The sequence below is a fragment of the Pelodiscus sinensis genome, chromosome 1, assembly GCF_049634645.1.
Source record: "Pelodiscus sinensis isolate JC-2024 chromosome 1, ASM4963464v1, whole genome shotgun sequence".
Classification (NCBI taxonomy): domain Eukaryota; kingdom Metazoa; phylum Chordata; order Testudines; family Trionychidae; genus Pelodiscus; species Pelodiscus sinensis.
Genome location: NC_134711.1, coordinates 71,502,058 through 71,528,787, shown reverse-complemented (window position 1 = coordinate 71,528,787; position 26,730 = coordinate 71,502,058). Strand labels below are relative to the sequence as shown.

General features: G+C 40.9%; 1 protein-coding gene across 2 annotated transcripts in view; it reads left to right on the top strand.

Annotated features, from left to right (window-relative positions):
• Nucleotides 1–26,730, top strand: part of LIN7A (lin-7 cell polarity scaffold A) — a 76,767-nt gene that overhangs the window by 40,005 nt on the left and 10,032 nt on the right. For both annotated transcript variants that reach the window (XM_075932489.1, XM_075932498.1), the window contains exons 3-4: nt 20,005–20,076; nt 22,393–22,602. In XM_075932489.1, the coding sequence (XP_075788604.1) occupies nt 20,005–20,076; nt 22,393–22,602 (282 nt within the window). The remainder of the gene's footprint in view (nt 1–20,004; nt 20,077–22,392; nt 22,603–26,730) is intronic.

The window sequence follows — 26,730 nt, the reverse complement described above, 5'->3', positions numbered from 1 at the left end:
TGATTGGCAAGGTCCTATATCACTGAAATGGATGAATATATTACATTAATGAATCACATGCACCATAGGATAAATAAAGTCTTCCTAGTTTATAAACCAGGGAAGCTAAAATATGCATAGTGTTATTGCTCTATCATTTTAATATATCTACCCTATATCTGGTTATCATCTGATTCTATTTTTACAAGACCGTCAACAGTTTTTAAAAGGGAGAAGCAGAGATTGTTTAAGAAAAGTCAGGTGATGAGTACTTTATATGGGATTATCTGGTGGAACAGTGTTTGTTTTAAAGTATACTTTTTATCTGTGAATTAGAGGACTTTCTGGAGAAAATGTTATAAATATGCAAAGTGAGATCCTGGCTAAGTTGAAGTCAATGGCAAAACTCCCATTGACTTTACTGGAATCAGGATTTCACCCCCATGCTTTTGAAATACTTTTGATTAAATTTACATGATATCAAAACTTGGGTTCATTACCAGGATATTAAGTTAGAATTCAGCAAGAAATGTGTAGCCCCATCTTCAAAAGGTAGTTAACAAGCCTATTCTATCACTATTCTTGCATACAGTACATGTGGATGATTTTGCTTCATTAATAATGGATAATAATTTCCATGACCTTAATGATTTTAAGCATGAGAATCCCACTATAGCTATATATAGATATTAGTCTATGGTCATTTTCTCCAGATGGCTTATACTGCATTAATAAAATGTTATTTTCATACTTCATACATTTTTGCAAACACTAGGGAGAAACACTCAGATTGGGTGGGTGGCATAAGTTGTGTGCTGTGATACTGAGCAGTGATACTGAGCAACAAAGAATTTTCAGAGAGATGGTTGGTTCCCTTAAACTATTTATCTCAGTTCTAGCATTCAGGGTTTGTCATTCTTACATTTGGGATCTCTTTTTAGAAAGCTTTACACAGGACAACATTTTACTGGTGTTTGCTAGACCCAACGGAAACTCCTTCCACCTTAACTTTCTTATAAGAATGTTAGTTTTTCTGAAATTTAAAGTCTGATTCCAGCATGGGTGGTTGGTGCAGCCTACAGCCCCGCCTCCTTTGCTGAGGCCCCACCACCCAAGGGGAAGGGGAGGAACGGGAGGATGCTGTGCCGCTCCAGCCTCCCTGGCCAGGGGCACAGAGAGGGCAGGTACTGGAGGCAGCCACACTCCGCCCCCAGAATGCCTACAACAGGTGTTCTAGGGGCAGAGTGTGGGTAGGGCCATACCTGGTGGTTTGGGAAGGCAAAGCCTTCCCCTGCCTAGGCTACCAAATGCCTATGGATTCCAGAAATCATCAGGTTGTCCCAAGTTTTCATGTGTTTTAAGGGTTCCAAATCAACTTTTGCTCGGTTTAAAAGAACAATATTAATTCTCTCTCACTGCCAGTCCCAGATTCTGAAAGTTAAGTTGCACTCTTTCTGGCTGCTGAATCTCTCTCCCTACCAGTTTAAAAAACAACAACAAGATTCCACAAGCCCAATTTTATGTTCTGTAACAGCTGAGCAACCCCAAAGTTCATAGTCTGCTTTGCATTACTGTGCCCACAAAAGCTCATGATACCATCTACATGTTTTGTTAGTCTATAAAGTACTACCAGACCATTTGTTGTTTTTTTAAGTTTATCCTATACAGATTTACTCGGCTACCGCCTGAAACTACTGGTGAAACTGTTGGTTTTTTTATCCCCTAGTCACCAAAGGCAGAATTTTAATTAATAATTTTGTATCTAATGAATGAGCAGAAATAGAGTCCGTTCTCTCTCTCTACAGAGTCAATGTGTGTACAAATGTACTCAAAGTCACTAAATGTTACTTTCAGTATACGCAGGGAGAAGATCCATGGATAAAGATGATAGAATTTTCAGGATAGAACTGTACTTTAACTTCAATATGAAACCCCAAATTAAAGTTCCAGTTCTGCCCTCTTTACTCTTGTAAATTAAAGTACTGCTTTATTCAACATGAGCAAAAATTGAAAAACTGGACCTTTAGTAAGTCAACTGGTGGCCAATGAGGCCACTCGCGTGAATAAGCAAACAAGATTTATCACTTAAATTATAGATTTTATAAAATATACCAAGTAAAACTGTAGATTAAACATAGTTTCAGAACACGTTAATTTAGCAGGAGCAGTTTTACAATGCTGAATATAGAATTGTCCCAGATACAGCGTGCAACTGTGCAGAACATAATTGTATGCAATGTTGTTTTTGCCGCACTGGTCCCAGGATACTAGAGAATCAAGGTGGGGTGAGGTAATATCTATTATTAGACCAACATCTGCTGGTGAGTGAGACAAGCTTTTGAGTGTACACATAGCTCTTATAAAAGAGCTCTGTAAGTGCAGAAGTTGTCTCACACCAGCAAAAGTTGGTACAATAAAAGATATTAACTTGCCCACCTTGTCCCCCAGAAAATAATTGACTTTTAAATCTTGCATGAACAAGATTTTAAATCTCTTAAAGAAATCTCTGTGGTTGCAAAATTTTGTGAAGTTGTATTCTTGGCAGTTCATATTGTAATTTCAGTTCATATGTTTAACAGTTAAAGAGAGGGCAAATGTGATCATTTAAAACTATCAATGTAGTATTTGTTCCAAACTAACAGATCTTGGAAGCTGTTTCAAGCTAGACGTCAGGCCAAGTTCACTGAGATTGACACACTTACACTAGAGCTACATTTGCACCTTTGTGTTAAAATTATTTTTATTGGGTGTTAAATCTACAATTTCAATATTTGGTTTTAAAATATTGAATCCTTTAAACCATATTCTCAGTTAGGGATGTTAAGTAGCATGTAATTCGTTAATAAGGGGTAGCACTGTGACTGCTCAATCCCAGCTCCAGCAGAGTCTATTAGTGCCGGGACCTGGCATCAACCCCCGCTGCGGCTCTGCACTACAAGCACTTAGAGACAGTATAGGGCTTGATGCCACTGTCAGCACAAGCTGGGACTAAGTGCTGGCTCTTGGTACTGGTACTACAGAGCTGCAGCAGCAGTCGATGCCAGGTCCCAGCGCTAAGAGGGAGCACATGGGCAGGCTGACTCAGTCCCAGCTCATGCTGGGACCCAGTGTCAATCCCTGCTGCAGCTCTGCACTATAATCACTAAGTGCCAGCTCAGGGGTTGATGCCGTGACTCAGCATGAGCCAGGACTGGGACAATCTGTCAGCCAGCCTGCTAAAAGTGTACTTGAGGGTGGGGGGGAGTGTTGTGTGTAGTCAATAGCGTTAATTGATAAGCAACTGCTTATCCATTAATCGTTTAGTTAACTACATTATTACATCCCTATTCCCAGTTAAATTAATCCAATTGTGATTTCTGTAAAGTTGCAATAAGGGTGAAACTCGATTGCTTGACCTTATTTATGTATATAGTTCTGTGGGGTACATGGTACTTTGTAAATATTGGGTATTTGGTGTTAAGATTTTCAATAAAATATTATGCAGAAATAAGTGATAAAATAGTAATAATTCTATCAAAATATCAGATTTGTGTTTCTGGGGAAAGGTCATCATTTAATTTTGTTGAGTGGTGACTTCTGAATAACTAAGGATTAGTATTATTAGACTCCACCGTGAGTTTTAACCTTCTTTAGTTAAAAGGGTTATGTGTGTGATGAGGAATTTTGAGTATTTGGTGAGGTCATGTTTAGAAATTAGAAGAGGGAATGACTGGTCAAATCTCACTAAACAATCTGCCTCTTTCCCTCTCCCAACCAGAGTTTTTAAAGCATTTAGAAAGTTCAGAAACTGGAATAACTTGGGGCTTAAATAAGAAGAGATCATGTTTCTTGTGTAAATTCACCCTTTTAGATGCTTTCCATTTCCTTTTGTTATGAGGAACTTTAACTGGAAATTTTACCAAATGACAATAATATATGGCTCTGAAGGATAGAGTATTTTCATGTCACCATCTTACTAACATAAGTGATATACCCTTACTTTGCTGCCTGAAAGCACTGGATTGCCTGAATGAACTTTTGGAATGATTACCTTGTCACTAGGCAGATGGCCCTCATTAATGGCAATTATATATGAGTATACTAGGAAGACCAAGCAATATCTGAGAGGAGACATTCTTAAGTCTCTGTGCAATTACAAGATCTCCATGATTTCACTAGAGATTTAAAACAGCTGACATTGTCACTTTTTAGAAAGCAGCTTAGAGCTAAATACATTGATATCACAGATGTCATACTCCAAAATCTGGGCCATGTCATACCATTGATCTTTACAGAGTACTCCCTATTGGCTTCAATGGAGAGTTGTGATTGAAACCAGTGAGAAATACCGATTAAAGATCAATTGTTGAGGCTGCCTGCTCACTATGTAACTACTTGCATTTGTGTTTGACTTGCTAAGCTGTGCCCCCGGGAAAAAAAAAATCAATATTCCAAAAAATCCTGCAAACATCCAATAGTAAAATAATGCTTTGTTTCTCGCATGTCATTGTTTGGCTAGGTTGCTGCTGCATAATTATTAAAATTCTAAGAACTGTCCTAATTTGATTTAGCTAATTCTGTACAGAGCCTGCTGCAGTTACTTATTTCATGGACGATTGTTTTAATACAACATTGGATATGCAAATCAGCAACCTATTTGTTTTCCCTATGTTATAATTTTTGTTTAGTGTTGCAGTATCATATTTGATTATATAAAACTCTGGAGGATCACAATAGCCTTTACTGCAGTTCATCTCCAGCCTGCTTCTTCATCATCAGAGAAATCTGAAGCCAGGTGAACTGATGGAAAAAATATTTATTCTGGCAATCCACTGGAGTGGACCAATGCATTTTTATTGCAGACTTGCATTCTGCCTTGTTACAGCCCCCTGTGAGTCCCTACTCCTGGGATAGGGAACCTAAGGCCAGGGGGCCGGATGTGACTCCTGGGTTACCTGGATCTGACCCCCGAGGCTCAGGGTTCCTCCCAGCACTGGAGAACCCACACTGTCACACACACACACACCCCAGTGTCCCCTACTCCTGGCTGATTTTTCTGTGGGTCAGCAACCCCGACCCAAAAAAGATTCCCTATCCCACCCTACTCACACCAAGTCTTTTAGAAAATTCTCGGGAAGTGTATTTCAATCTATATTTCTGGGTTACTCCCTCAGAGGGAAAAAGCTTATCTAATTCTAAGTCTACCTCTATGAACCCTATGTTGTCTGCCTCAATCCCATCTAATTATAGAAACAAATCATTTCATTTCCATTCCAGACAAATAGAAGAAACTCTTAGAATGTGCTCAGATAATAGGATGATGCACTCAGCTTTAACCAGCAGCTGATTTTTGGCGAGGCCCTGAAAAAGTTATTTATTTTTCATATAGAGCTGCTGTGGTCTGCAGCCTGTATCAACTCACTGATAAAGTGAAGGGAGTGCATGTTGTTGAAGGTTCAGATACACCTTCAAACCAAGAATTGGCAATGAGTTGAGAAATGTGGTTACTCAATTATGGTCTGTGGATTATAAGTGGCCTACTGGGAGCTGGTTGACCAAATGGTGTTGCTCCCTTCCTCATTTCCAGCTGCTCTAAATTGCAGTAAAAGCAGCTAAAGATACATTGAGCTCAGTATTGTCAAAAAAAGGTCACTAATTTTGGGTGCCCAGACTTGAGATATCGTGAGCCTTTTCTATAGAGATGCTGAACAGCAACAGTTCCCATTTACTTGCAATGTAATGGAGAGTGTTCACTGTTTCTGGACTCTGTCTCAGGAACAGGGAAATAATCCAAGTGATCTAATAGGTATTTTCAGCATCTGATTTCTATTAATTTTATTAGAATGTAAATCAGGTTCAGTTGTCTAATCTGGCTTTTTCAATAAGAAATCGCACTGCAGGAAGGAAGGGAGGGTGTGCAGAGATAACTTGCCCTAGAAGCAATACCCGGAGCATTCTGTCTGACTCATCCAATACATGTCAGAACACATACTGTGGAAGACATGACAGCATGCACATTATGTACATCTGTTGTGGCTCTCGTGGCCAACACAGAAGGGAGTATAAAACCCTGGCCCCACTTCATCCTGCCCCCTTGGGGTTATTCACTGTGACTTTCAGCACAGGACAGTCACTGTCCTCATGTGGCAGAAATTCGAGAACCGAGACTGCATGAAGTCCTTTCACACAAGCCCAGAGAGATGTTCCATGTCCCAGTCCTCCCCACGAACATCAGCATACAGAAAACCTAGTCCCAAAAGTAGAGCAAGATGCTAATCCAACTAATTCTGTCTATCACAGCTGCCAGGTTTACAGAGTATATGTAATTGCATTAAGAGGTGTAATGGCAGATGGAAAAGGGCACTAGCAGCTAAAGAGTGATTGAAATGAAAGCTGAAATGTAGCAACTGATAGTAGTGATACAATTAATGGAGAGGTCATGTGGTAACTCAGAGAACAAGTTAAGTATTTATATGGCACCATCAGTGTGGTATCCAAGTATCTGTCAAATATTTAAAAAACAGAAAACTCCAAGATAAAAATATCTTTTGGAGCAAAACACTTTTTAAAATTCTAATTGGAGCTTCTAGAAAGTGTAGCATCCTAAAATAATTTTTCCTTTATATTGGTTAAACTTCAGTTATTTTGGAGGGTATTTCATCCCCAAAGTAGATATTTTTCACTGCCTTAGGATAGTTTGATAATGTATCAAGGTTCAGAATATTTTTCACTTCAGTAAATCTGACGTTTCTTTTTTCCCCCCTAAAATAAATGTTTTAATAAAATATCCTCAATTACATACATTAGCTTTTACATTTTAATATATTTCTTTACTATCTTCTGTAATTAAAACTGTCATATTTCCTTGGGAAGTTAAATGTGATTTAGTTGATTTGCAGGGTTTAGGCTTTTTAATGAGTTATCCGCCATGCTGCAAAAGGCAAAATGACACAGTGTTGCTGCACAGCAGGGGATTGTTCTGACAGTTGTGATAATGATGCAGATGTTTGTCTCTGAGGGTAGCTGTTAACAGATTTTCTGATGCAAACACAAAACTACTTACAGATTAATGAAAGATTCCCATACCAAAATGTTCAAAATGCTTGCAGCCCACCTTCCATTTATTTGATCGAATACAAATAACTGATTCTTACAGTGCAAGCTAATGAAAAATAATAGCTTTTCTATGAATTGTCAAAGATCAGTAGCTACAGGAAACAACATCTATAATACAGATTTTTTTAAATTTTGTTGTAAACTCATAATATGTCACAAGTATCTCCTTGTAGGGATTTCATTTTTCAGCAATTTTCATTTCTTTGTGCTCACTTGTGTGTTTGTTTTGTGCATTTTAAAAAGAGGTGGTTTTTTCCCCCTGTGCTTTAGAATACAAAATTGAAAATAATTTTTATCTTACACAATATATTTATTCTGTGTGTGTATGTGTGTATATATGTGTGTGTGTGTGATAGGGAAAAGGAACATCTAAGCCAGGGGTAGGCAATAATTTTTGATGGGGGGGCTACTCCAAGATTTTGGAAAGTGATTCAGGGCCACACTCTTCCATGATATTAATGGAGGAGATGCAGGGTCTGGGATGGAGGCTGGGTGCAGAGGGGAGCTTGGGGTAAGGGATTTGGATACAGGAGAGAAACTAGAGTCTGGGAGGAACTTTGGGTAAAGAAGGCAGTTGTGACCTAGGGCAGGGGACTGGAGTGCAGGGGTTTGGGATGTGACCTAGAGTAGAAAGGGATTCTGATCTGGGACAGGAGTTTGGGGTGCCAGATCTGGGCGGAGGGCAGAGGATTGGGGCAGGGAAGGGCTGGGATGCCAGAGGCAGGTTGTGGCCAGGAGACTTACCAGCCAGCAGCCAAACCATCCTGCCTGCCTGCCTGCATAGCTAAGGCTTGCAGAGCTTAAAATATTTCCCAGCCAGCCAGCATGCCTTTTTACCTGGCCATGTGCTTCAGTGAATAACTAAGGAAAGGGGGCATGGTTCTTCTTGTCTGCCTGTTATTCAAACAAGCAGCTCTCATTGGCTGGTTTCTGGCCAGAAACTGACCAATGGGATTGTGCTGGGAGTGGGATGTCTCCTGAAACTTCTCCGCTCCCCTCCAGTTTTGAAACAGAAAGGAAGCCTGGAAGCAGCATTTCTGCCTGGCGTGTGGGGCTGCAGGGCAGGCAGGGGAGCCTGTGTGGGGCTCCCCACTGCCTCCACGGGCCAGATCTGGTGGATTGGTGGTCCATATTTTGCCCATGCCTGATCTAAGCCCTAAGTTCACTGACATCATGAAGTTCCAGGAGGACAGGATATGCAGTATAGGGTCAGCCATGATGTTTTAAGATGGCCATGGATTTGTTAGCAGCAGAGGTTCTTAAAGTCTTCCACAGGAGGAACCACAATTTTAAGAGCCTGTCCCCAGGAATACTCCCGCTCCTATTCTGAGCCATGCAATATCTTTCCCATCCTAGTTCTCAATTGCAAAACATCCATGTGGCAACTATCACTAGAGGAAAGTAAATTGGAAAATAATGTCTGTGTAGCTGTACTTTAACACAATTTGGTAGCTAGGAAGCAGGAAGAGGAGCTGCCAGAATCATGTGAGCTACAACTCTCCATTCTACTGGCTTATGTACCATATTGGTTCAGCTGATGTGTTACAGTAGCTTAATTATAATTTGTAACTAAAGTGGAAAATATATTAACGTTCTTTTATTATCCAGTACTTAGCCCTCCTGAGCCTGTTTATCTCATAAGATCATCTAAGATTAGTACATAAAAAGAACAGAAATATGTGAAATTGTATGTGATGGGAATAGAGGACACAACAGGTAGCCCATCTGTGGCAAGTCTGTTCACTCCCACTGACCCAGTACATCATTGCCTAACTAGCAGGTTAGAAGTGTGAGGCTAGATTTCTTTCACAGCTTCACCAAGATTTCCATAGGCCAGTCTGTGCTCTCAGTCCATGTTACATTGTTTTGGATCCTTGTGCATTAGCTTTTGTCACCAAGCTATCCTCTAGTGCTAGAGGGCTGAGGAAGGAGGAATGATATGTAATGGGAAGCTGTGAGGCCTACTGGACAGAGCACTGGACTGAGACTTGGGATACCGCTCTTCTATTCCTGGCTCTGCTATAGGACTGCTGAGTGACCTTGGGAAAGTCACATCTACTGACTGTGCCTTAGTTTCCCTATCTGGACACTGGAAATAATTATCCTGACCTCCTTTGTAAAATCCTTTGAGATCTACTGATCCAAATTACTGTATAAAAGCTAGGTACTTATTGTTATAATATACATTTCCCTGTGCCAGCTAGAGCTCCTGCACCACAATGGGGATTCACCACGAAGAATGGAATGCAATGCTAGGACGTCCCTCCTTCCGGATTTCTGCCAAGTACTCTGGGGGAGCAGCTCTGGCTTATTATCTAGCTAAGGCTCCTACATAGTTTATTATAGCTAATGCACCTAACTGTACAAGCTACCTACATTGTAGCTGAATACTATATTCACAGTATCTGGAGTTCTTCTTGATGAGAGCATTGTATTGTGTGCAGTATATGGAAGTGGAAGACAAACTTGGATACTTGGCAAAGCTGTCTGAATTAAAAAAAAACATACATCACATTTTTGCTTCATGAATGTTCACATGTGGGAGTTGACATTCTTCCTAGAAATCACTCCCCCCACAAAAAAGAAAAGGTGAAATGTCACTATTAATCCATAATTGCAGTTCTTGGTTTTGAAATAATGAAAGTTCATGTGCAGCTCCATTTTTATTCATGGGCTTTGGGGATGGTTTCCCCAGTTTCTTTTGTGATCTTTCCCCATCCTCTTAGTTGCTACTACAATTGTATTCTCTAGTGCTCTTCCAACCAACCTTCCAATTCTGTGCCTCCAAAACAATCTTTTCAGCTTCAATGACATTTTCACTGTTTTAGATGAAAAATTAAATATTGCACACTCTATACCTGGCTTTAGAAACTGTTCTTGAAATGGACAGCATACTGCATGTTAAAAAGTGACCATTTTTACTTTCCTTTGTGTTAAAATGAAGGCTTCCCTATAGTGAGTATACAATTACAGGGGTCAGTATGAGCCAGTGAAGCTATTGCACATCCTGGTCTTTGGTATGATGTTTGTATTTATTTAACAATATTTATCTAGAATATTAGACACTTCAAACTTGTGAAAACCAACTATAAGATGCAGGCTTCATCACTGCCTTGGGGAATTATCAACCATATTGCTTTAGCCTTTAGATCCATTTATTTCCAAATGCCCACAAACACATCAAAAGAAAATGAAGACTATCAGGTGGGGCTTACTAGCCAGCCACTGGTCTCAGGACTTACCACATGGAGATCTGCCTTTCTTCCTCAGGGATGCTATAGGACCTTGCCCCTTCCTGCAGCTCCTCCTCACTGTTCCCCCTCAGCTGAGCCACTTGCTGGCTTTTATAATCACTTGCTCCTTTTCCAGTGGGTCTAATAATTGAGTAGGTCCTAGACCTCTGGAACAGGCCACCCTTATACACACAAAATTTAACATGAAGTACTTTGCAATGTCCATGCTACTTCCTCATGTCTCAGCTTGGTGATGATACTTCATTATAGTTTACAGTTCACATTGCTGGCAACAAAAGCTCTTGGCTACAAGCCTTCAACATTATTTTGAAATGTGGGGATTTTTCTTTTTATATGTGCAGTTAGACTGGCAAATTTCTTGACATTTAATTGAGCCTTTGACGACTTCTTGCTTTGTATATTCACATTATTTCTGTTTGAGAAAAAGATTAAAATGAAAGCAATTATAGTCTGTTTGCTTTTCCACTGAAATGACAGAACAAGACATGGCACATTAAACTGTATCTCACATGGTCATTCAAGATGGTTGATGTTCTTTTTCCAGTGCTTGCTTGTGTCCATTCATTATAGGTGTGTTTGCTTGTAGGGTATTGGTTCTGGTACCCTCTGGAATGATGCACATATGCCGTGGCATATAGGGCACCATTGGCTCTCCTGAGTATCAGTTCCTTGCCACCACTGATGGTGTTTAGAAGTGTGCTGGTGCAGCTAACACCACCACTTCTCATTAAACTTTGTTCTTCTAATTGTTTTGAAATTAAGTGTAGTTTCCCACTTTTGTTTGCCCATTGTCTGTTGCCTTTCCTGCCAGCTTGGGGGGGGGGGGCATAACATTAGATCCTTGGTGGGATAGTGCATGGTAAACCTTGTAGTTACTTTCTGTTTCCCCTCCCCATCCCTCTTCAGGGATCCTTCTCATGAGAGTCTCATGCAAAAAGTAGACGAACTACTGTGCATAGACATGGTGGAAGACAGTGATGACTTGTGGCAGGGAAGGAGGGGGAATTGCACTGCCTGTCCCTGCCCCTTCCTCTGCCCTGCCCTGTCCTTGTTCCATCCTTACCCTCCCATTTCTTCTTAGCAATCCCCAGTGCTGCCAGGAGCCGCCCGGCCTACGCCTTCTCTGCTGCCGCTGCCGGTGAGTGGAAGGAGGAAGGAGGGGTCCCACAGCACAGACTCCTGCCACTAATGCCAGTCCTTTTACCAGCTGCTGGCTGGCCCTTCCTTCCTTGGAAGGGTGCATGGAGGAGCACGTGGCCCCATGTGCACCCCCCTCGTGTTGCCTCTGGTGGAAGAGTTTTCTCTGAAGTACAGAAACCAGAAGTGTTATTCATAACTTTGATTCCAAATGCGAGCTTCAATCTGGACTGAAATGCTACCTAGCAAAATTGTAGTTCCGCATGGTCTCTCTGGCCTTTGTCATCCCCTCCCTGAGTTCCAGAGACTGGTACACCACTCTTGAGCTCAAGAATGTGTACTTCTTCATCGCTGTCTCCAAGGGGCAAAGACACTGCCTCTGTTTTATGGTAGGTATCAACCACTATTGGTTTGTGGTCCTCTTGTTTGGCCTAGCTACAGCCCCACATGTGTTCACCAAAGGCAAGTTAGTGGTAGTGGTTTATCTCCAGAAGTTGGATATCCAGATATATCTATAAATGGATGACGGGCTCATCAAAGGCAGTTCCAGGTCCAAGAGGACATTGAGCTGCTGCTCACCACATGTGGTCATCTTGGCTTGTTGGTGAATGACACAGAACCAATGTTAGTACTGATGCAGAGGACCGAGTTCATTGGAACAGTGCTCAATTCTACCTCAGTCAGGATGTTCCTTCCACGGAAAAGATTTTGGCCACTTGTGGACTTTGTTGTGGAAGTCTCAGCATTCCCCCTACAGGGAATGCCTCTGCCTTCTGGGCCACATGCACATTTGTGGTGTACCATGTCACACTTAGGAAGTGAACCCTGCAACAGTGGTTTGCAACGATCTACTCCCAGTCCAAACACCATCTAGAAATGGTCATGTCTATTCTACTGAAGACACTTACCTCGCTTAGTTGGTGGTCCAATCCAAACAATGTTGTCACAGGTGTTCCATTTCATGACCTTTCCCATTTGATTGAGCTGATCTCGGATGCTTGGATCTCAGTTGGGGAACCCACCTCCGCAATCTCCAGACTACGGGTACATGAATCTCTGAGGAGATAGAGATCCACATAAACATCAAGGAACTCCAGGGAGTCCACAAGGCATGTGTGATCTTTCCCCCTGAGCTGTCAGTCAAGTTGTTCAGAGTTCTAATGGATAACATGGCAAGAGAGAGCGCACTCCTCAACCCTCTGCCATGAGGCTCTCTCTCAAACATGGAATCCATCTGGAAGCATGTCATCTCCTGGGGGCCAGAACACACTGGCAGATCAGTTGAGCAGAGACTTTTCACTCAAGATGGGTGGGCACTCCACTCATAGGTCATTTCCACAATCTTCCAGAGGTGGGGAATTCCCTAAATGGACTAGGGATGTGAAAGACTACCTGACTAGTCAACTGTCCGATAAGCTAATGCTTATCGGATAGTCGACAGGATAGTCAACTAGTCCCTTCACCCCCTTACTGCCTCTATCAAAAATAGGCAGCAAAGGAGGGGGAGAGGAAGAGGTGCTTTAAAGCAGCAGTGCTGCTTGAAGCCTTGGGCCAACCCCTGGGCTCCAAGTGGTGCTGCCACTTTGAAACGCAGCATGCAGCCCGGGCCAACTGGAGTGTCCCCAGGCTGCCCATGGTGTGTAGAGCCCGGGATTAGCTGGGGATTCCCCCACTGACCCTGGGCTCCCTGCAGTGCTGCCCCTTTGAAATACCACAGGGAGCCTGATGCTGGGCTCCCGATGGCATTTCAAAGCATAAGTGCTGCACGGAGCCCAGGGTCAGCTGGGGAGTCCCCAGCTGACGTCAGGCTCCATGCAGCGCTTTCATCTTTGAAATGCCATGGGGAGCCCAGCGTCAGGCTCCCTGCGGTATTTCATCTTTCATCTTTGAAGTGTTGCAACAGCCCTAAGGGCTGTTGCTACACTTCAAAGATGGAGCAGCCCTATCAACTCATTGAATCGTCAATGCAAAAATGCATTGACGATTTGAGTAGTCAGTTAGTTGATACTTAACATCCTTAAAACGGACCTATTTGCCACCCAGCTGACCAGGAAGTGTTACAAGTTCTCTTCCAGTTGGGGGAAGAGAAAAAGTTTCCTTCTCTGAGGCCTTCTTCTGGCCCTCAATGGAAGACCTGTTGAGTGTGCTCCCGCCAATCCCTATCATCAACAAGGTCCTGCTCAAGGTCAAACAAGACAAAGTTCTGGTCATCCTGATCACCCCGGCATGGCCACCAACATCGGTTCAGCATGCTCCTGAGCTTGACAGTGCTCCCTCTGTAGCCCTTGCTGAATCGTCCAGATCTACTGTATCAGGATCATAGCTGGCTTTTATTTCCCATGCTCCCATTGTTCTACCTCACAGTGTGGATGCTGCATGGCTAAATCCAAAGGAGCAGTGCTGTTTGGAAGGGGTGCAACAGGTCCTTCTCAGCAGTCAGATGTCCTTGGCCAGAAAGTCATACCTGGCAAAGTGGATCAGATTTTCCCATGGGCAGTTGATCGGGGTATTTCCCCCTTGCATACTTCCTTGCAGGTCCATTTTTATTACCTGTTTTATCTGAAAAATCAAGCCTTGGCACATACTTCTATCTACACACACTCTTCTCTTAAGGTGCATTTGGTGGCCATTTCAGCCTTGCACCCACCAATCCCAGGCTAGTCTGGTATTCTCTCAGGACATAACTACAAGGTTCCTAAAGGGCTTAAAGGGGCTATTTCCTCAAGTCCAGTCCTGCATTCCATACTGGAACCTCAATATGGCCTTCTCTAGACTAACAGGGCCACCCTTTGAGCCTGCCTCATGCTTTTTGTTGCATCTGTCATGGAAGATAGCTTTCATGTTACCTGTTTCCATGTCTAGTGCTGTGTTTGGTGTTTCTAAATATTAAGCTGTAGGAATACAATAGGACCTGAGAGTTGAACTCCTCTGAGGGCCAAGATGTGTTGCTCATATCCATTCAACATCCTACTCTTCTTCTCTACTGTTGGAGTTTCTGGCAAGAAGTTGGAGGAGCCAGTGCCCTATATAACATGTCACATGTATGCCACTTCAGAGCACGCCAGATCCAATCCCCCACAAATACTACAAAAAGAAAAACTTCTGGCACCAGGGCATGTGTCAAAAACACACCCCTAAGATAAATGGAAGAGCACCAGTTACATTAATAGGTACTGTCTTTTTCATGGGCACCATAGGATGCCATTTTCAGAGACCTCTTTATTAAACATCCCCAAATATTTGTTCAGACACTTGTATTCATAGTACTGAATCTTTGTAGTCTTTGATTTGTCATGAGCAATGTTTTGTCTGAATAAATCTTTGGTGACTGTTCTAAAAAATTATGTTGTATGAATGAGAATTGTAGTATGCTAAGAAAACTTTCATTAGATGTATTGCTGATGTTGGAATTGGCAATAAGATTTTAAAAACTATGTCTGGTCTTTGACATATACTAAGTGTTTGAAAAAAACTAGCTGTGTTCCCTTCAGATCAAAGAATATTTTTGGGGTTTATCTGTACATATAGAATAGTCATCAGAATGGATTGGTTGTATGCATTTCTTTGTGTACAGTACAGTCTAAATGCCTGAGGTGATACTCAAATAATTTAGATAAAAGAGATATAGTGACTACAGACATATGATAGTTATTTATGGAGCCCTATATACTTTGTATATGATGTTACAATGAGTAATACGTAAGGGTATGTATACACTTGCCCCCTAGTTTGAACTAGGGGGCAAGTGTAGATATACCCATAGGGTATGTCTAAACTACAAAGTTAATTCGAACTAACAGACGTTAGTTCAAATTAACTTTGATAGGCGCTACACATACAAACCGCTAGTTCAAACTTAATTCGAACTAGTGGAGCACTTAATTCGAACTAGATAAACCTCATTCTACGAGGACTAACACCTAGTTCGAATTAAGCAGTTCGAATTAAGGGCTGTGTGGCCACTTAATTCGAACTAGTGGGAGGCTAGCCCTCCCCAGCTTTCCCTGGTGGCCACTCTGGGCACCACCAGGGAAACTCGTCTACCCCCTTCCCGGCCCCGGAGCCCTTAAAGGGGCATGGGCTGGCTACGGTGCCCGTGCCAGGTGCAAGCCTGCCAGCACCCAGCCAGCAGACCCTGCACCTGGCACGGCACGAACCAGCCACCCACTGCCACCCAGCCCTCCGCCTCTTCCCGGGACCAGGCTGGTGGCTCCCGGGAGCCTGCCCGGGTCCGCAAGAGGCAGGCGCCCACCTGGTCAAGTGCGGACATCGTGGACTTCATCCACGACGTCCGCACTAGGCATAGGAAAGTGGCCGTCTAGGGTAGGATAGCTGCCAGCCTGGCCACCCAGGAGCAGGTTTGCATGAAAATCAGGGTGGTCCAGTGAGACCCCCGACCCTGAGCCCTGAGCTTAGAATGGCCGTACTGGGTCAGACCAAAGGTCCATCTAGCCCAGTAGCCTGTCTGCTGACAGCGGCCAACACTAGGGACCCTGGAGGGGATGGACCGAAACAATGACCAAGCCATTTGTCTCGTGCCATCCATCTCCAGCCTTCCACATACAGAGGCCAGGGACACCATTTCTACCCCTGGCTAATACCACTTCATGGACCCAAACTCTATGACTTTATCTAACTTCTCTTTAAACTCTGTTATAGTTCTAGCTTTCACAGCCTCTTGCAGCAAGGAGTTCCATAGGTTGACTACTTGCTTTGTGAAGAAGAACTTCCTGTTATTAGTTTGAAGCCTGCTACCCATTCATTTCATTTGGTGTCCTCTAGTCCTTCTATTATGGGAACTAATGAAGAACTTTTCTTTATGCACCCTCTCCAAACCACTCATGCTTTTACAGACCTCTATCATATCCCCCCTCAGTCTCCTCTTTTCTAAGCTGAGAAGTCGCAGTCTCTTTAGCCTCTCTTTATATGGGACCTGTTCCAAACCCCTGATCATTTTAGTTGCCCTCCCCTCTCCCACCCTCTCTCTTTCCCTCTCCCACCTCCTTTTCCCAGTCTCCCCGAGTTTTGTTAAATAAAGAGTTTCTATTTTTGAACACACGTGTCCTTTATTTTGTACATCAGGAAGGAGGACTAGGGAGGGGTAAGTGGAAGGAGGTGAGGGAGGAATGGGCTGGCTCTGCGGGCTCCTCGGGGTGGAAGCTCTCCCGAAGCCCCTTGATTGAACCCCCCTCTGGATAGCAGCCTGCGGCAAGTGCAGCCGGGCTGATGGCTGTGTGCTGTGATGTGCCGAGTGTGGACACTCAGGGCACTCCAAGCCAGGACTGCTTTGCAAGCGGGGAACCCCTAAGACCTGTCCGTCCAGGGTGGAGGTCGGGTCCCTTTAAGCACAGCCCTCGGCTAGCCTGAGACAGCAGCTCCACGCTCTAAGTCCTCATTTGATGCCCTGCCGGCACTGCTTCCGGCCATCCTTAACCTCGGTTCAGGGTCCACTTAATGTGGACATGCTAGTTCGAATTAGCACAATGCTAATTCGAACTAGTTTTTAGGTCTAGATGCACTAATTCAAATTAACTTAGTTCGAATTAACTAATTCGAATTAAATTAGTTCGAATTAGTGCTGTAGTGTAGACATACCCTAAGAGACTTAAAGCTTTAAGGGCTTGTTAGAACAGGTATAGACAATCCTTTTATTGTTTTGTTTAACTTAATAATGTGAAAGTCATTTAGATGTAGATTTTATTTCTTTCATAATCTCAATTTATATTAAGCATTATGTGATAATTGGGTAGGGGAAATTGGATTTGGTGTTGCATCAAGCTGATATTCAAGGGTAATAACATCAATTGCTTATAGTGAATGGGTTTTAAATTACAAGAGAAATTCCTATCCAAATTCAACTGTATTGCAGATATTATGGTCACCATGGTGATACTGGCAATTATTTAGACAACACCATCTTAAATTTGCTAATTTAAAAAAAATTCTTAGTGAATGGAAAGATTTGAAATTCATGCTTTCACATGACTGCAGAAATTAGATATAGATAGATAGATAGATAGATTCTAAAAATCTTATTCTCTCACCACTACGGCGTTTATTTAAGTAACTTCTGTGTCAACCTGCCACATACATGCTGATATATACATATTGCTGAATTAATCAGTTCCATTTGATAACTGCTGATTTTTTTAATACCTACCACCCTTTGGCTTGTCCAAACTACATAATCAATGTTTCAGATAACTTCTCATGGCTTATCTTGATAGAATACTGTGGTTAATTTTCAACATAATTCACTGTAATCATAAATCTCCAAGTCACTCATATATTGTTAATTTGTGACCCGCATGTGGCTGTGCAAACAATTATAAGGCTAATCAGATCTCATGCTTCTGATAAAACAGATATGTGGGTGTCAAGAACATACAGCATTGTGTAATTGGCTCAGTGGTTTTAAAGCAACAGTACGCTGGACAGCTGAAGCGAGGCAGTATTTCAGTCTGGTATGGTAAATCTTATACAGTAGAACCTCAGAGTTATGAGCTGACCAGTCAACCATACACCTCATTTGGAACAGGAAGTTTGCAATCAGGCAGCAACAGAGATAAAGAAACCAAGTATAGCATAGTACTATGTTAAAAAAAGGAAAGCAGCATTTTCTTCTGCAAAGTAAAGCTTCAAAGTTGTATTAAGTTAATGTTCATTTGTAAACTTTTGAAAGAACCACCATAATGTTTTGTTTAGAATTACGAATATTTCAGAGTTACAAACAACCTCTGTTTCCAAGGTGTTTGTAACTGAGGTTCTAATGAATTTTTACAGCTTAATATTTGGAAGCACTAAATTGTGCTACCTAAATCAATGCCGATTATGTAGGTTTAACCCATTATACCCAGTTTAAACAAAAAAGGAAGTTTAAGGATTACTGAGTCAATGATCTCAGTACTTGGATATTATTTATTTATTTTTAAATGTTAGGGTAGTATCTTGGCTGTACTGAGATCAATGTAAGCTTTTCCATTTATTTCAACAGAGTCAGGATTTCAGCCTATCAAGAGATGGACAAAAGGCTTCATCCTATTCCCCTAGTCTGCTTTATCCCCATTAAACCTAGTTTTCAGTAGCCCAGAAACCAGCCCTACTGTGGTTTCTATGCTGATGATAATCTATTAATTCTCCATTCTGGTACATTTGTCTGCTATACAAAATTTCAATTATCTGTTGGGTTTCCTATTCCCTCATTTTGCCTTTCCCTTGATTTCCACCTACTTGCACATTATATTCTCCCCTCTTCATGGTGGCAGCTGTACCTCTCATAAGAAAAAACCAAAAGCCTGCTCCAAACCTAAACTTGGGATACATCTAGACTACACTCTTCTTTCGAAATAAGCTTTTTCAAAAGAATCTTTCAAAAAAGCTTCTTTCGAAAGAGATTGACTAGACAGCCACAACTTTTTTTGAAAAAGCGATCCACTTTTTTGAAAGAGAGTACCCAGGCAATCTGGATGCTCTCTTTTGAAAAAGCCCTGTTTGCATTCAAGAGTTCCTTTTTTCAAAAGACCTGTTTCGAAAAAAGGCGTTCTTCCTTGTAAAATGAGGCTTACTGCTGTAGAAAAAAACGCTGTTTTCTTTCGATTTAATTTTGAAAGAATGTGACATCAGTCTAGACGCAGGTGAAGTTTTTTCAAAAAAGGCCACTTTTATTAAAAAAAAGTGTATCAGAACTGTGTATCAGATGCAGAAAGGGCGTTTTGTCGATCTTTTCCAGTATAGCTGGAAACATTTAGGGGCCAACTGATTCTTTCAAAACAGATAAGCCACAAGAGATACTAATTGAGTGTACTAGAAATAAGACACTCCTTTTGAATTTTGTAATTCTTGCTCAAAACAAATTACAAGAATTGATAAAACCTATAGATTTGTAAGAGAAGTGCTAAGAGTTACTTGTGGCTAAAAAATATTTTCTTGCAGACATTACACAGAAAATAATTACACCATTCCTAATTTACCACCCAGATTGTTCTCCCTTACTCTGCACCATTTGTGCCAAAAGGTTAAAGCAAAAATTAAATTCAGCACCATCGAGCTTAGACAGCACTGAATGACTATGCACACATTGTACACTTAAATTCCACAACATTTAATGTGGACTTCCCACCGCAGACCCTACTAAGAAAGGGTTTTTTTTAATTATTTCACCTCCTGACTTCCCAGTTCATGAGAGGGTTCAGAGGTCACAGAATTCATCAAATTCCTGTCAGAGGCAATGGGCACAGTTCAAGGCAGACATGGGCAGAAGGTGGCCAGTGGTAGGATGGGGACTGACTCTGTAAAATTGTAGGCATGTAGATAGGTAGAGAGCAATTTTGGGAGTTCAGAGAAAGGATCGCAAAGAATGTCTTCAAGAGAACAAAATGTATAACTAGGGTAACGAACACCGGATTCCTTAATTGTACTAAGGGAACATTAATGAAACCATATTATGATTGAAAGAGTATATCCTGTGTAGGGTAAAATAAAATTAAGTTTTTGTTTGTTCCCTATAATTAATTCTTCCTTGTTTCCGCACACATTTTAGGTATACCAATATATGCATGAAACCATAACGGTTAATGGCTGCCCAGAATTCCGTGCCAGAGCCACTGCAAAGGTAAGACCTGTGTAACTATTGAAGTACATGTTACCAAAGTGACCTAGTAATTGACTGTGCGCGTGTGTGTTTCAGGTATTCGTGTGTGCTCTGTAAGAAAATTTAGACATCAGTGGCAGCCCAGAGTCTAGAACCAGTGCTACTTCCCAGGTAACAATCCTAATGGCAAATTTAACCTTTATGCTGCTTCTGTAGCTTAAGAAAAGAGAATGATATCATGGGATCTGGTGGTTTATTGAAAAATTAGTTTGCAAAAGCAAATCTACTAGTTCATTCTGTAGAATTAAACCTGGAATATCAATATTTTTATGACAAATTCTCTTATAGGGCTCATCCAAGTAGCAAGTGGTCTAGCCTCCAATCAGTGCATGTAGGATTTTCAGAGATGTTGAGCACACAAGACTCCAGTTGAAGTCAATGGGAGCTCTGGGTGCCCATCACTTCTGAAAAACAGGGTCCTAGTATGTAAGTCTGATAAGTCTGTGTGGTAACTACATGTGAATTCCTCTGTATTGATTAAAGAATCCTATTTGCACCCATTATGTAACCCAATTTGTGTTTTTAGTGCATGAACAAAAATAATTGCTTCTTACAAGGCTTCATCACAGAACTAGCTCCTTCCATTACTATTTGGCACACAGGATTACCCTCCACTTGCTAAATGGGTTATGTAGCTATCATGTAGTAAGTGTGTTCAAGGAAACCCATGGTATTTTTCAGGAAAAGAATTCATTAAGATCCCAGTGAAGTCAATGGCAAAAATCCTCTGGCTTTTATTTTTATTACTTCCTTGTAAATGTAGGAGAAAGGGCAAATAAAAAACCTCCTAACACACTAATAAAAAGACAAAGATCAGAAATTTGCTATCAAAGATACCTATAGCATTTCAGAAAAAAATGTTCCAGTTAAACCAGTACATTTAAAATAATTAGCCTATTGTACAGTAAACTAAAATATTAGATTTTTCCTACATTTTGGTTTTTCATTTCATTTTAGTTATATTGAATTAGGCTTATTACCATAAGCTTATTTCTTATGAGTTAACCTTTTCTAATTGACAGTTCAAATGAACAATGTAGATTTGTAAAGGTTCTACTGCTGAATGTAGAAAATTATGTTAGATCATGATTTGTTGACACTGAAGATAAACACAAAAATGATTGCTATGTGGTATAAAAAGGGTAAAACATTCTGAATAGTGTTTGCCATTCTCATTTCTTATTCATATAGAACAGCAGGGTTACAGAGCAATGTTTGAATATCGCAATACTTCCTGGTTATTTCTGGGCTGTCTGCATTGCATTTTCCTAGTGCATTCATGTCTGACATTTAATGTATGCATGATGACAAGGTTTGCATGAGCAAGTACATATAACTGAGAATGATCCATTATATTCATATCATCTACTAGCTTCTATTAAGCATAGACATTAGAATGCTGAACAAGCATTAATATTATGTAGAACTACTGCAGTAATTTTAAGTATGAGGATATGTTGAAAAGTAGAGATAATTGTTTTAATGTTTACTTAATGCTTTACCAGGGGCTACAACTAAAAAGAAACAATTGCTAGTGAAAGATTCTTCATACAAGATTTACAATGTCTTACCTTTTTGTAATTTTTATAGAGTAAGAGCTGCTATTTAGTTTTTTTTAATTCATTTTATATTTCCGTAATCTGAAGATTATGTAACATTAATTTTCAAGACATATCTATATAAAATGCAGATATAGTATAAAAGGACTTGTCCCTGTTGTAAAAGATATTAATCTATCATTGCTTCATTCAACAGAAAGATTTTATTGAGGCTATTTAATAAAATAATCTAAATGAAAATATCCTTCATCAGGATTTTCTTTTTGTTGTTGTTGTTGTTTTGGTGAAGAATAAACCAAATAATCAGTCCCATACATACTGAGTTGGGGGAAACAATTAACTTTATCTAAGTTACATAAACTAAAAGAACAGCAGAATGTCGTATCATTATTTTGCACACCAGTAAGGAAAAAACGGAGTGACAAAAATAGCTTTAAAATAAGAAGTAATGTGTTAGAGAGTTAGAACAGATGACTTGCAATCCTGCCTTTTAACATATATTTCTGTGTGATGCTGAGCAAGTCGCTTAATTTCTCAGTGCTTATTTACCCAAGTATTTCAAAGGAATGATTTGAAACTTAATGTTTATAAAGTGCTTTCAGATCTTTGATAGAATTTCAAAATATTATTTTCATGTGAACAAATTCTTTCTGCAAAACAAACAACAGGGTTTAACTGTAATCTCATTACATGGCCAAATAACTCTCTTTTTTTCCAGGCAACAGTTGCTGCTTTTGCAGCAAGTGAAGGCCATTCACACCCTCGAGTAGTAGAGCTGCCAAAGACTGATGAAGGTCTTGGCTTTAATGTGATGGGAGGAAAGGAACAAAACTCTCCTATATATATTTCTCGTATCATTCCTGGAGGGGTGGCAGAAAGACATGGAGGACTCAAGCGGGGAGACCAGCTGCTTTCTGTTAATGGAGTGGTATGTGAAAAGTTTAGAGTGATTTTCTTTTTCATGTGAGATTTTATTTTTCAAAATGAAGGTTTAAAATGCTGGCATTTACAGTAAACTAAAGGATGGTGTGCCATCACCTCTTTTGCTGGTTGGTTAGTTTCATCTTTCAGTGTGGCTCACCTCTAAAAATATCCTTACGGAGTTCCATTGTTTATTGTCTCCATTTCTGCAAAAAAGTACAGTAAAACTCCAGTTGTTCGGCATCTAGTGGTCCGGCACTCCCGATAGTCCGTCACCAATTGGAACCCGGAAGTGCACTGACCAGACGGACAATTGGAGCTGCTCTGTCCCCGGCTTCCCCAAGTCCGCTGCTGGTCAGTTTCAGCAGCGCCAGACTCGGAGAAGCATGGGGCAGAGTAGCTGGGGTGGTGCCGGGTTGGTCCCGCAGCCCCACCCCTCACCTGAGCGGCGCTGTGGGACCAACCCGACAGCACTCCAGCTGCTCCGCCTGCCGGCTTCCCCAAGTCCACCGCTGCTGAAACTGATGAGCAGCAGACTTGGGGAAGCTGTGGGGCAGAGCATCCCAGCTGCTCTGCCCCCGGCTTTCCCAAGTCCGGTGCTGCTGAAACTGACCAGCAGCGGACTTGGGGAAGCCAGGGGCAGAGCTTCCCCAAGTCCGCCACTGGTCAGTTCCAGCAGCGGCAGACTTGGGGAAGCTGGGGGCAGAGCAGCTGGAGTGCTGCCCACGCTGCGCAGTTCCCCGCCGACACCTCCCCCCACTACCCTTCATAGCCTCCCCTTCCGGTACTCCAGCATATCCAATAATCCGGCACCCTGTGGGTCCCAAAGGTGTCAGATTATCGGAAGTTTACTGTACATTCATTTAGTAAAAAGATACCTTCTGTCATTGCCAGTGCTTCAATTGGAGAGTCAAACTGGGCTCTTTTCTTCTTGTACTTCATAGCCAGTAACAGTCCTGCAGGCCAGATTAGGCCCTCTGTGACATTTGTATAGTCATATGGCCTTCTGTGGCTTTGTAGAATTATAATTAAAAAGGAGCTAAGTAAACAATTTTGTTGATGATTCACAATGAAGAATAAAATCCAGCTCATTCTCTTTCGCTTGTGTTATTCTGCAGTGTTATTTTTGTCACTTAAATCAGCAAATGCATACAGAGTGCAGATGTGTAAAGTAAAAAAGTGTAATTTTATATAGTTGCTTTGCAATAGTTTCATTTTGGACTCCAAACAGCAGAACTGGAATAGCAAGGCACAGAGGAGGAAAATCAGTGCCCTACTGTCTCTGGGACAAGTTCTGCCCCATAACTTCTTATCATATATTTGATGCACTTCTCCTATGTGTGGTATACCAGGAGAAGAGTAAACTTACTGCACTGCAGTTTTTGAAAGTGATAACATAAAGTCCATGGTCAGAATGTATGCCTTTTAAACAGTTTTTTAAAAAAATCTGAAGACTTATTAGTTTGTTAGAGTTACACTGTTTCTTATTCTTACAGTTGCTTACAACATATTTTCTCTTCATGTTACAATTTTTGTCATCAGAATAGGGCAAATTTTCAGTGTAGTAGTCATCATAAAACATGAAATCATTGTGGCATAAGTTAAGTATTCTGTTACAGACTTGCCCTCTGCATGGCCCCATTAAAATCCATGAGGCAGAGGTGAAATGTCAGTTAGTAGATTTTGTAAAATATTAAAATATTATGACACACTCAAATAGCATGCTTCTGGCCTAGAAACACTATATTCTTACAGAGGACTAAAATCCTACATTCCTTATGCACCCAGTACTTCCATACAAATCTCCCATTGACCATCACCTCCCTGTGGAAATTAGACATTTGGCTCACACCCCAATTTGGCTCACACCCCAAACTGATTCATAACAAGCCTGAGGATTCAGCTTAATTTTCTGTTCATGGCAAAATGGTAAGGAATAATAAAGCATCAGCAACTAGAGCTAATTGGGAATTCTGTTGATTAAATGTTTGTTTGTTTTTCAAATGGAAAATGACAGCTCATTGAAACTGAACTTTTGTGTGGGAATATAGTAGTTTTTTAAGGATGGTTTCTCAAGTCAAGGATGGGAATTTATAGTTAAAAAAAACAAGCAAGAGACTAGCTAATAGTCTTGGGACTGGGACACCACTTTGTATGTGGGAGAGACGGGTTCAAGTGCTGGCCCCGTCTGATTTGGAACAGAAACTTGAACCATGATATCCCAAGTATCCTACCCACCAGGCCATGAGAGAGAGAATGTCTAAAGGTCTCAGCTTTGTCCCCCTACAGAGTGGAAAATTTTTGCAAAATGTAAACATTTTGCTAATCATCCCTACACAGTAGGGAGGGAAAATATGATTTCCTAAATAAAAGAGCTACACCAGAGACCAATCAACTTTACAGGTTCTGGTAGAATACTTAACCTAATGAAAAAAACCTCTATTTTGAATTATAAATGTTGAAAATTTGAAACAATACCTATTGCTAACAATTCACAAGCTATCCAAATGCTGAATTATATCCTCACAAAACAATTCTAAAATAATTTGAAACAATAAACAATGAAATTAGTGATCTGTTCACAGAAAACTCAAGAACAGATGAAAAAGGGGCTAACTTTAGCTAACCTATTGTTCACTGTGAGTAGGTCACCTGTATCTGAGATGAAGCAAATAATATACAGCAGGTGCAGTACAGCAGATGGATCAGCAGTGGAACATGAAATGAAAATGAGATATCTGCAGCTTGCTTATGCTCATGTTGGTGGTTATCCAACTTTATAATTATCAATATAAAACTAGGGCTGAACTTGTATTACTTGTATTACTTATTCTAGCATGATTGGTTGGTGTTGCTTAAATTGTCTCATGAGAAGTTTAAAAAAATACTTTATCATTATGCTGAGGAGTAAAGTATTCTTCCCCAAGTAAGGGAGTAATCCCTACAAATGGCTCAGCCAGGACACAGACATAGCTGTCATTATCTAGTACCTACTGTTAGATATTAGAGACTACAGCATAAGTATAGAAAAAAACTAATTTTCATCCAGCATCTTTACTTACAGACCTTGACCTCAAATAGGTTACCTCACTTTGCCTGCTTGCCCAGTAATCAGATTCCTTTTCCTTGTCTGCAATTGAGATGGGGCTTTTTACTATAATTATATGTGCCTAGGTATAGTCATGACCGTGCTTCCCTGTATAATATCTGCAATTCCTTTGCCTATTGTTATCTCTCCAGTATGTCTTTTACTTTTATTCTGCTTGATGGAACCTGCCAATGCTTTAAGATTTAAAAAAAAAATGTATATTCTGACTATCCTTCTCTTTGCCGTTCTCTGGTTAATTAACAAAGAGAGAGGAAGCCAAGTAGGGTGTTAAATAGCCTTTTATTATGCTTTAGTTAAACAACTGTTATTAGGCTTAACACAGTGATATACAGGAGGTCAGACTAGATGATCTAATGGTCCCTTCTGGCCAAATTTGTGAATTTAAGAGTGACAGCAGGCACAGAAGCATTCAAACCAAGTGCAGTAATGGTGTTAGGTGTAGCTGAACTCACCTTGAACTTAGCTTTAGTTGATAATACCTGAACTAAGGTCTATGATGGGAAGAAGTTACCTACTTAGTAATGTAATAATTTATTAGGTCTTTATCCTGCACTACTCAATCCAAATGGGCCTTAATTTAGATGATAATTACCTTACACATTACAAAGACAGCCTCTCCACCTTTTGATATTCGTAGTAACTCCAGATTAGCCACTTAATTGACTCTTACAATAAGCAATTTCCTCCTTCCTTGTCTCTTCCTACTCCCCTCACCCCCACCTTTTGTAGCTGATTCATTACTGTATAATTTGTTTACTTCTTCATTGTATCCCTCTGTTATATAATGGTCATGCAATTCACTTTCAGAATATGATCTGAAGAAGTGGGTCTGCCCCATGAAAGCTCATCACTTAATAAACCATCTTGTTAGTCTTAAAAGTGCTACATGACTGCTTTTTTTGATTTACTCAATCCATGTGAGTTTTACAATTGACTTGAATGGAAGTGTAATCCACACTCCTAGGCTACGTCTACACTGCAGGCTTCTTGCGCAAGAACTTTTTGAGGAAGAGCTCTTCCACAAAA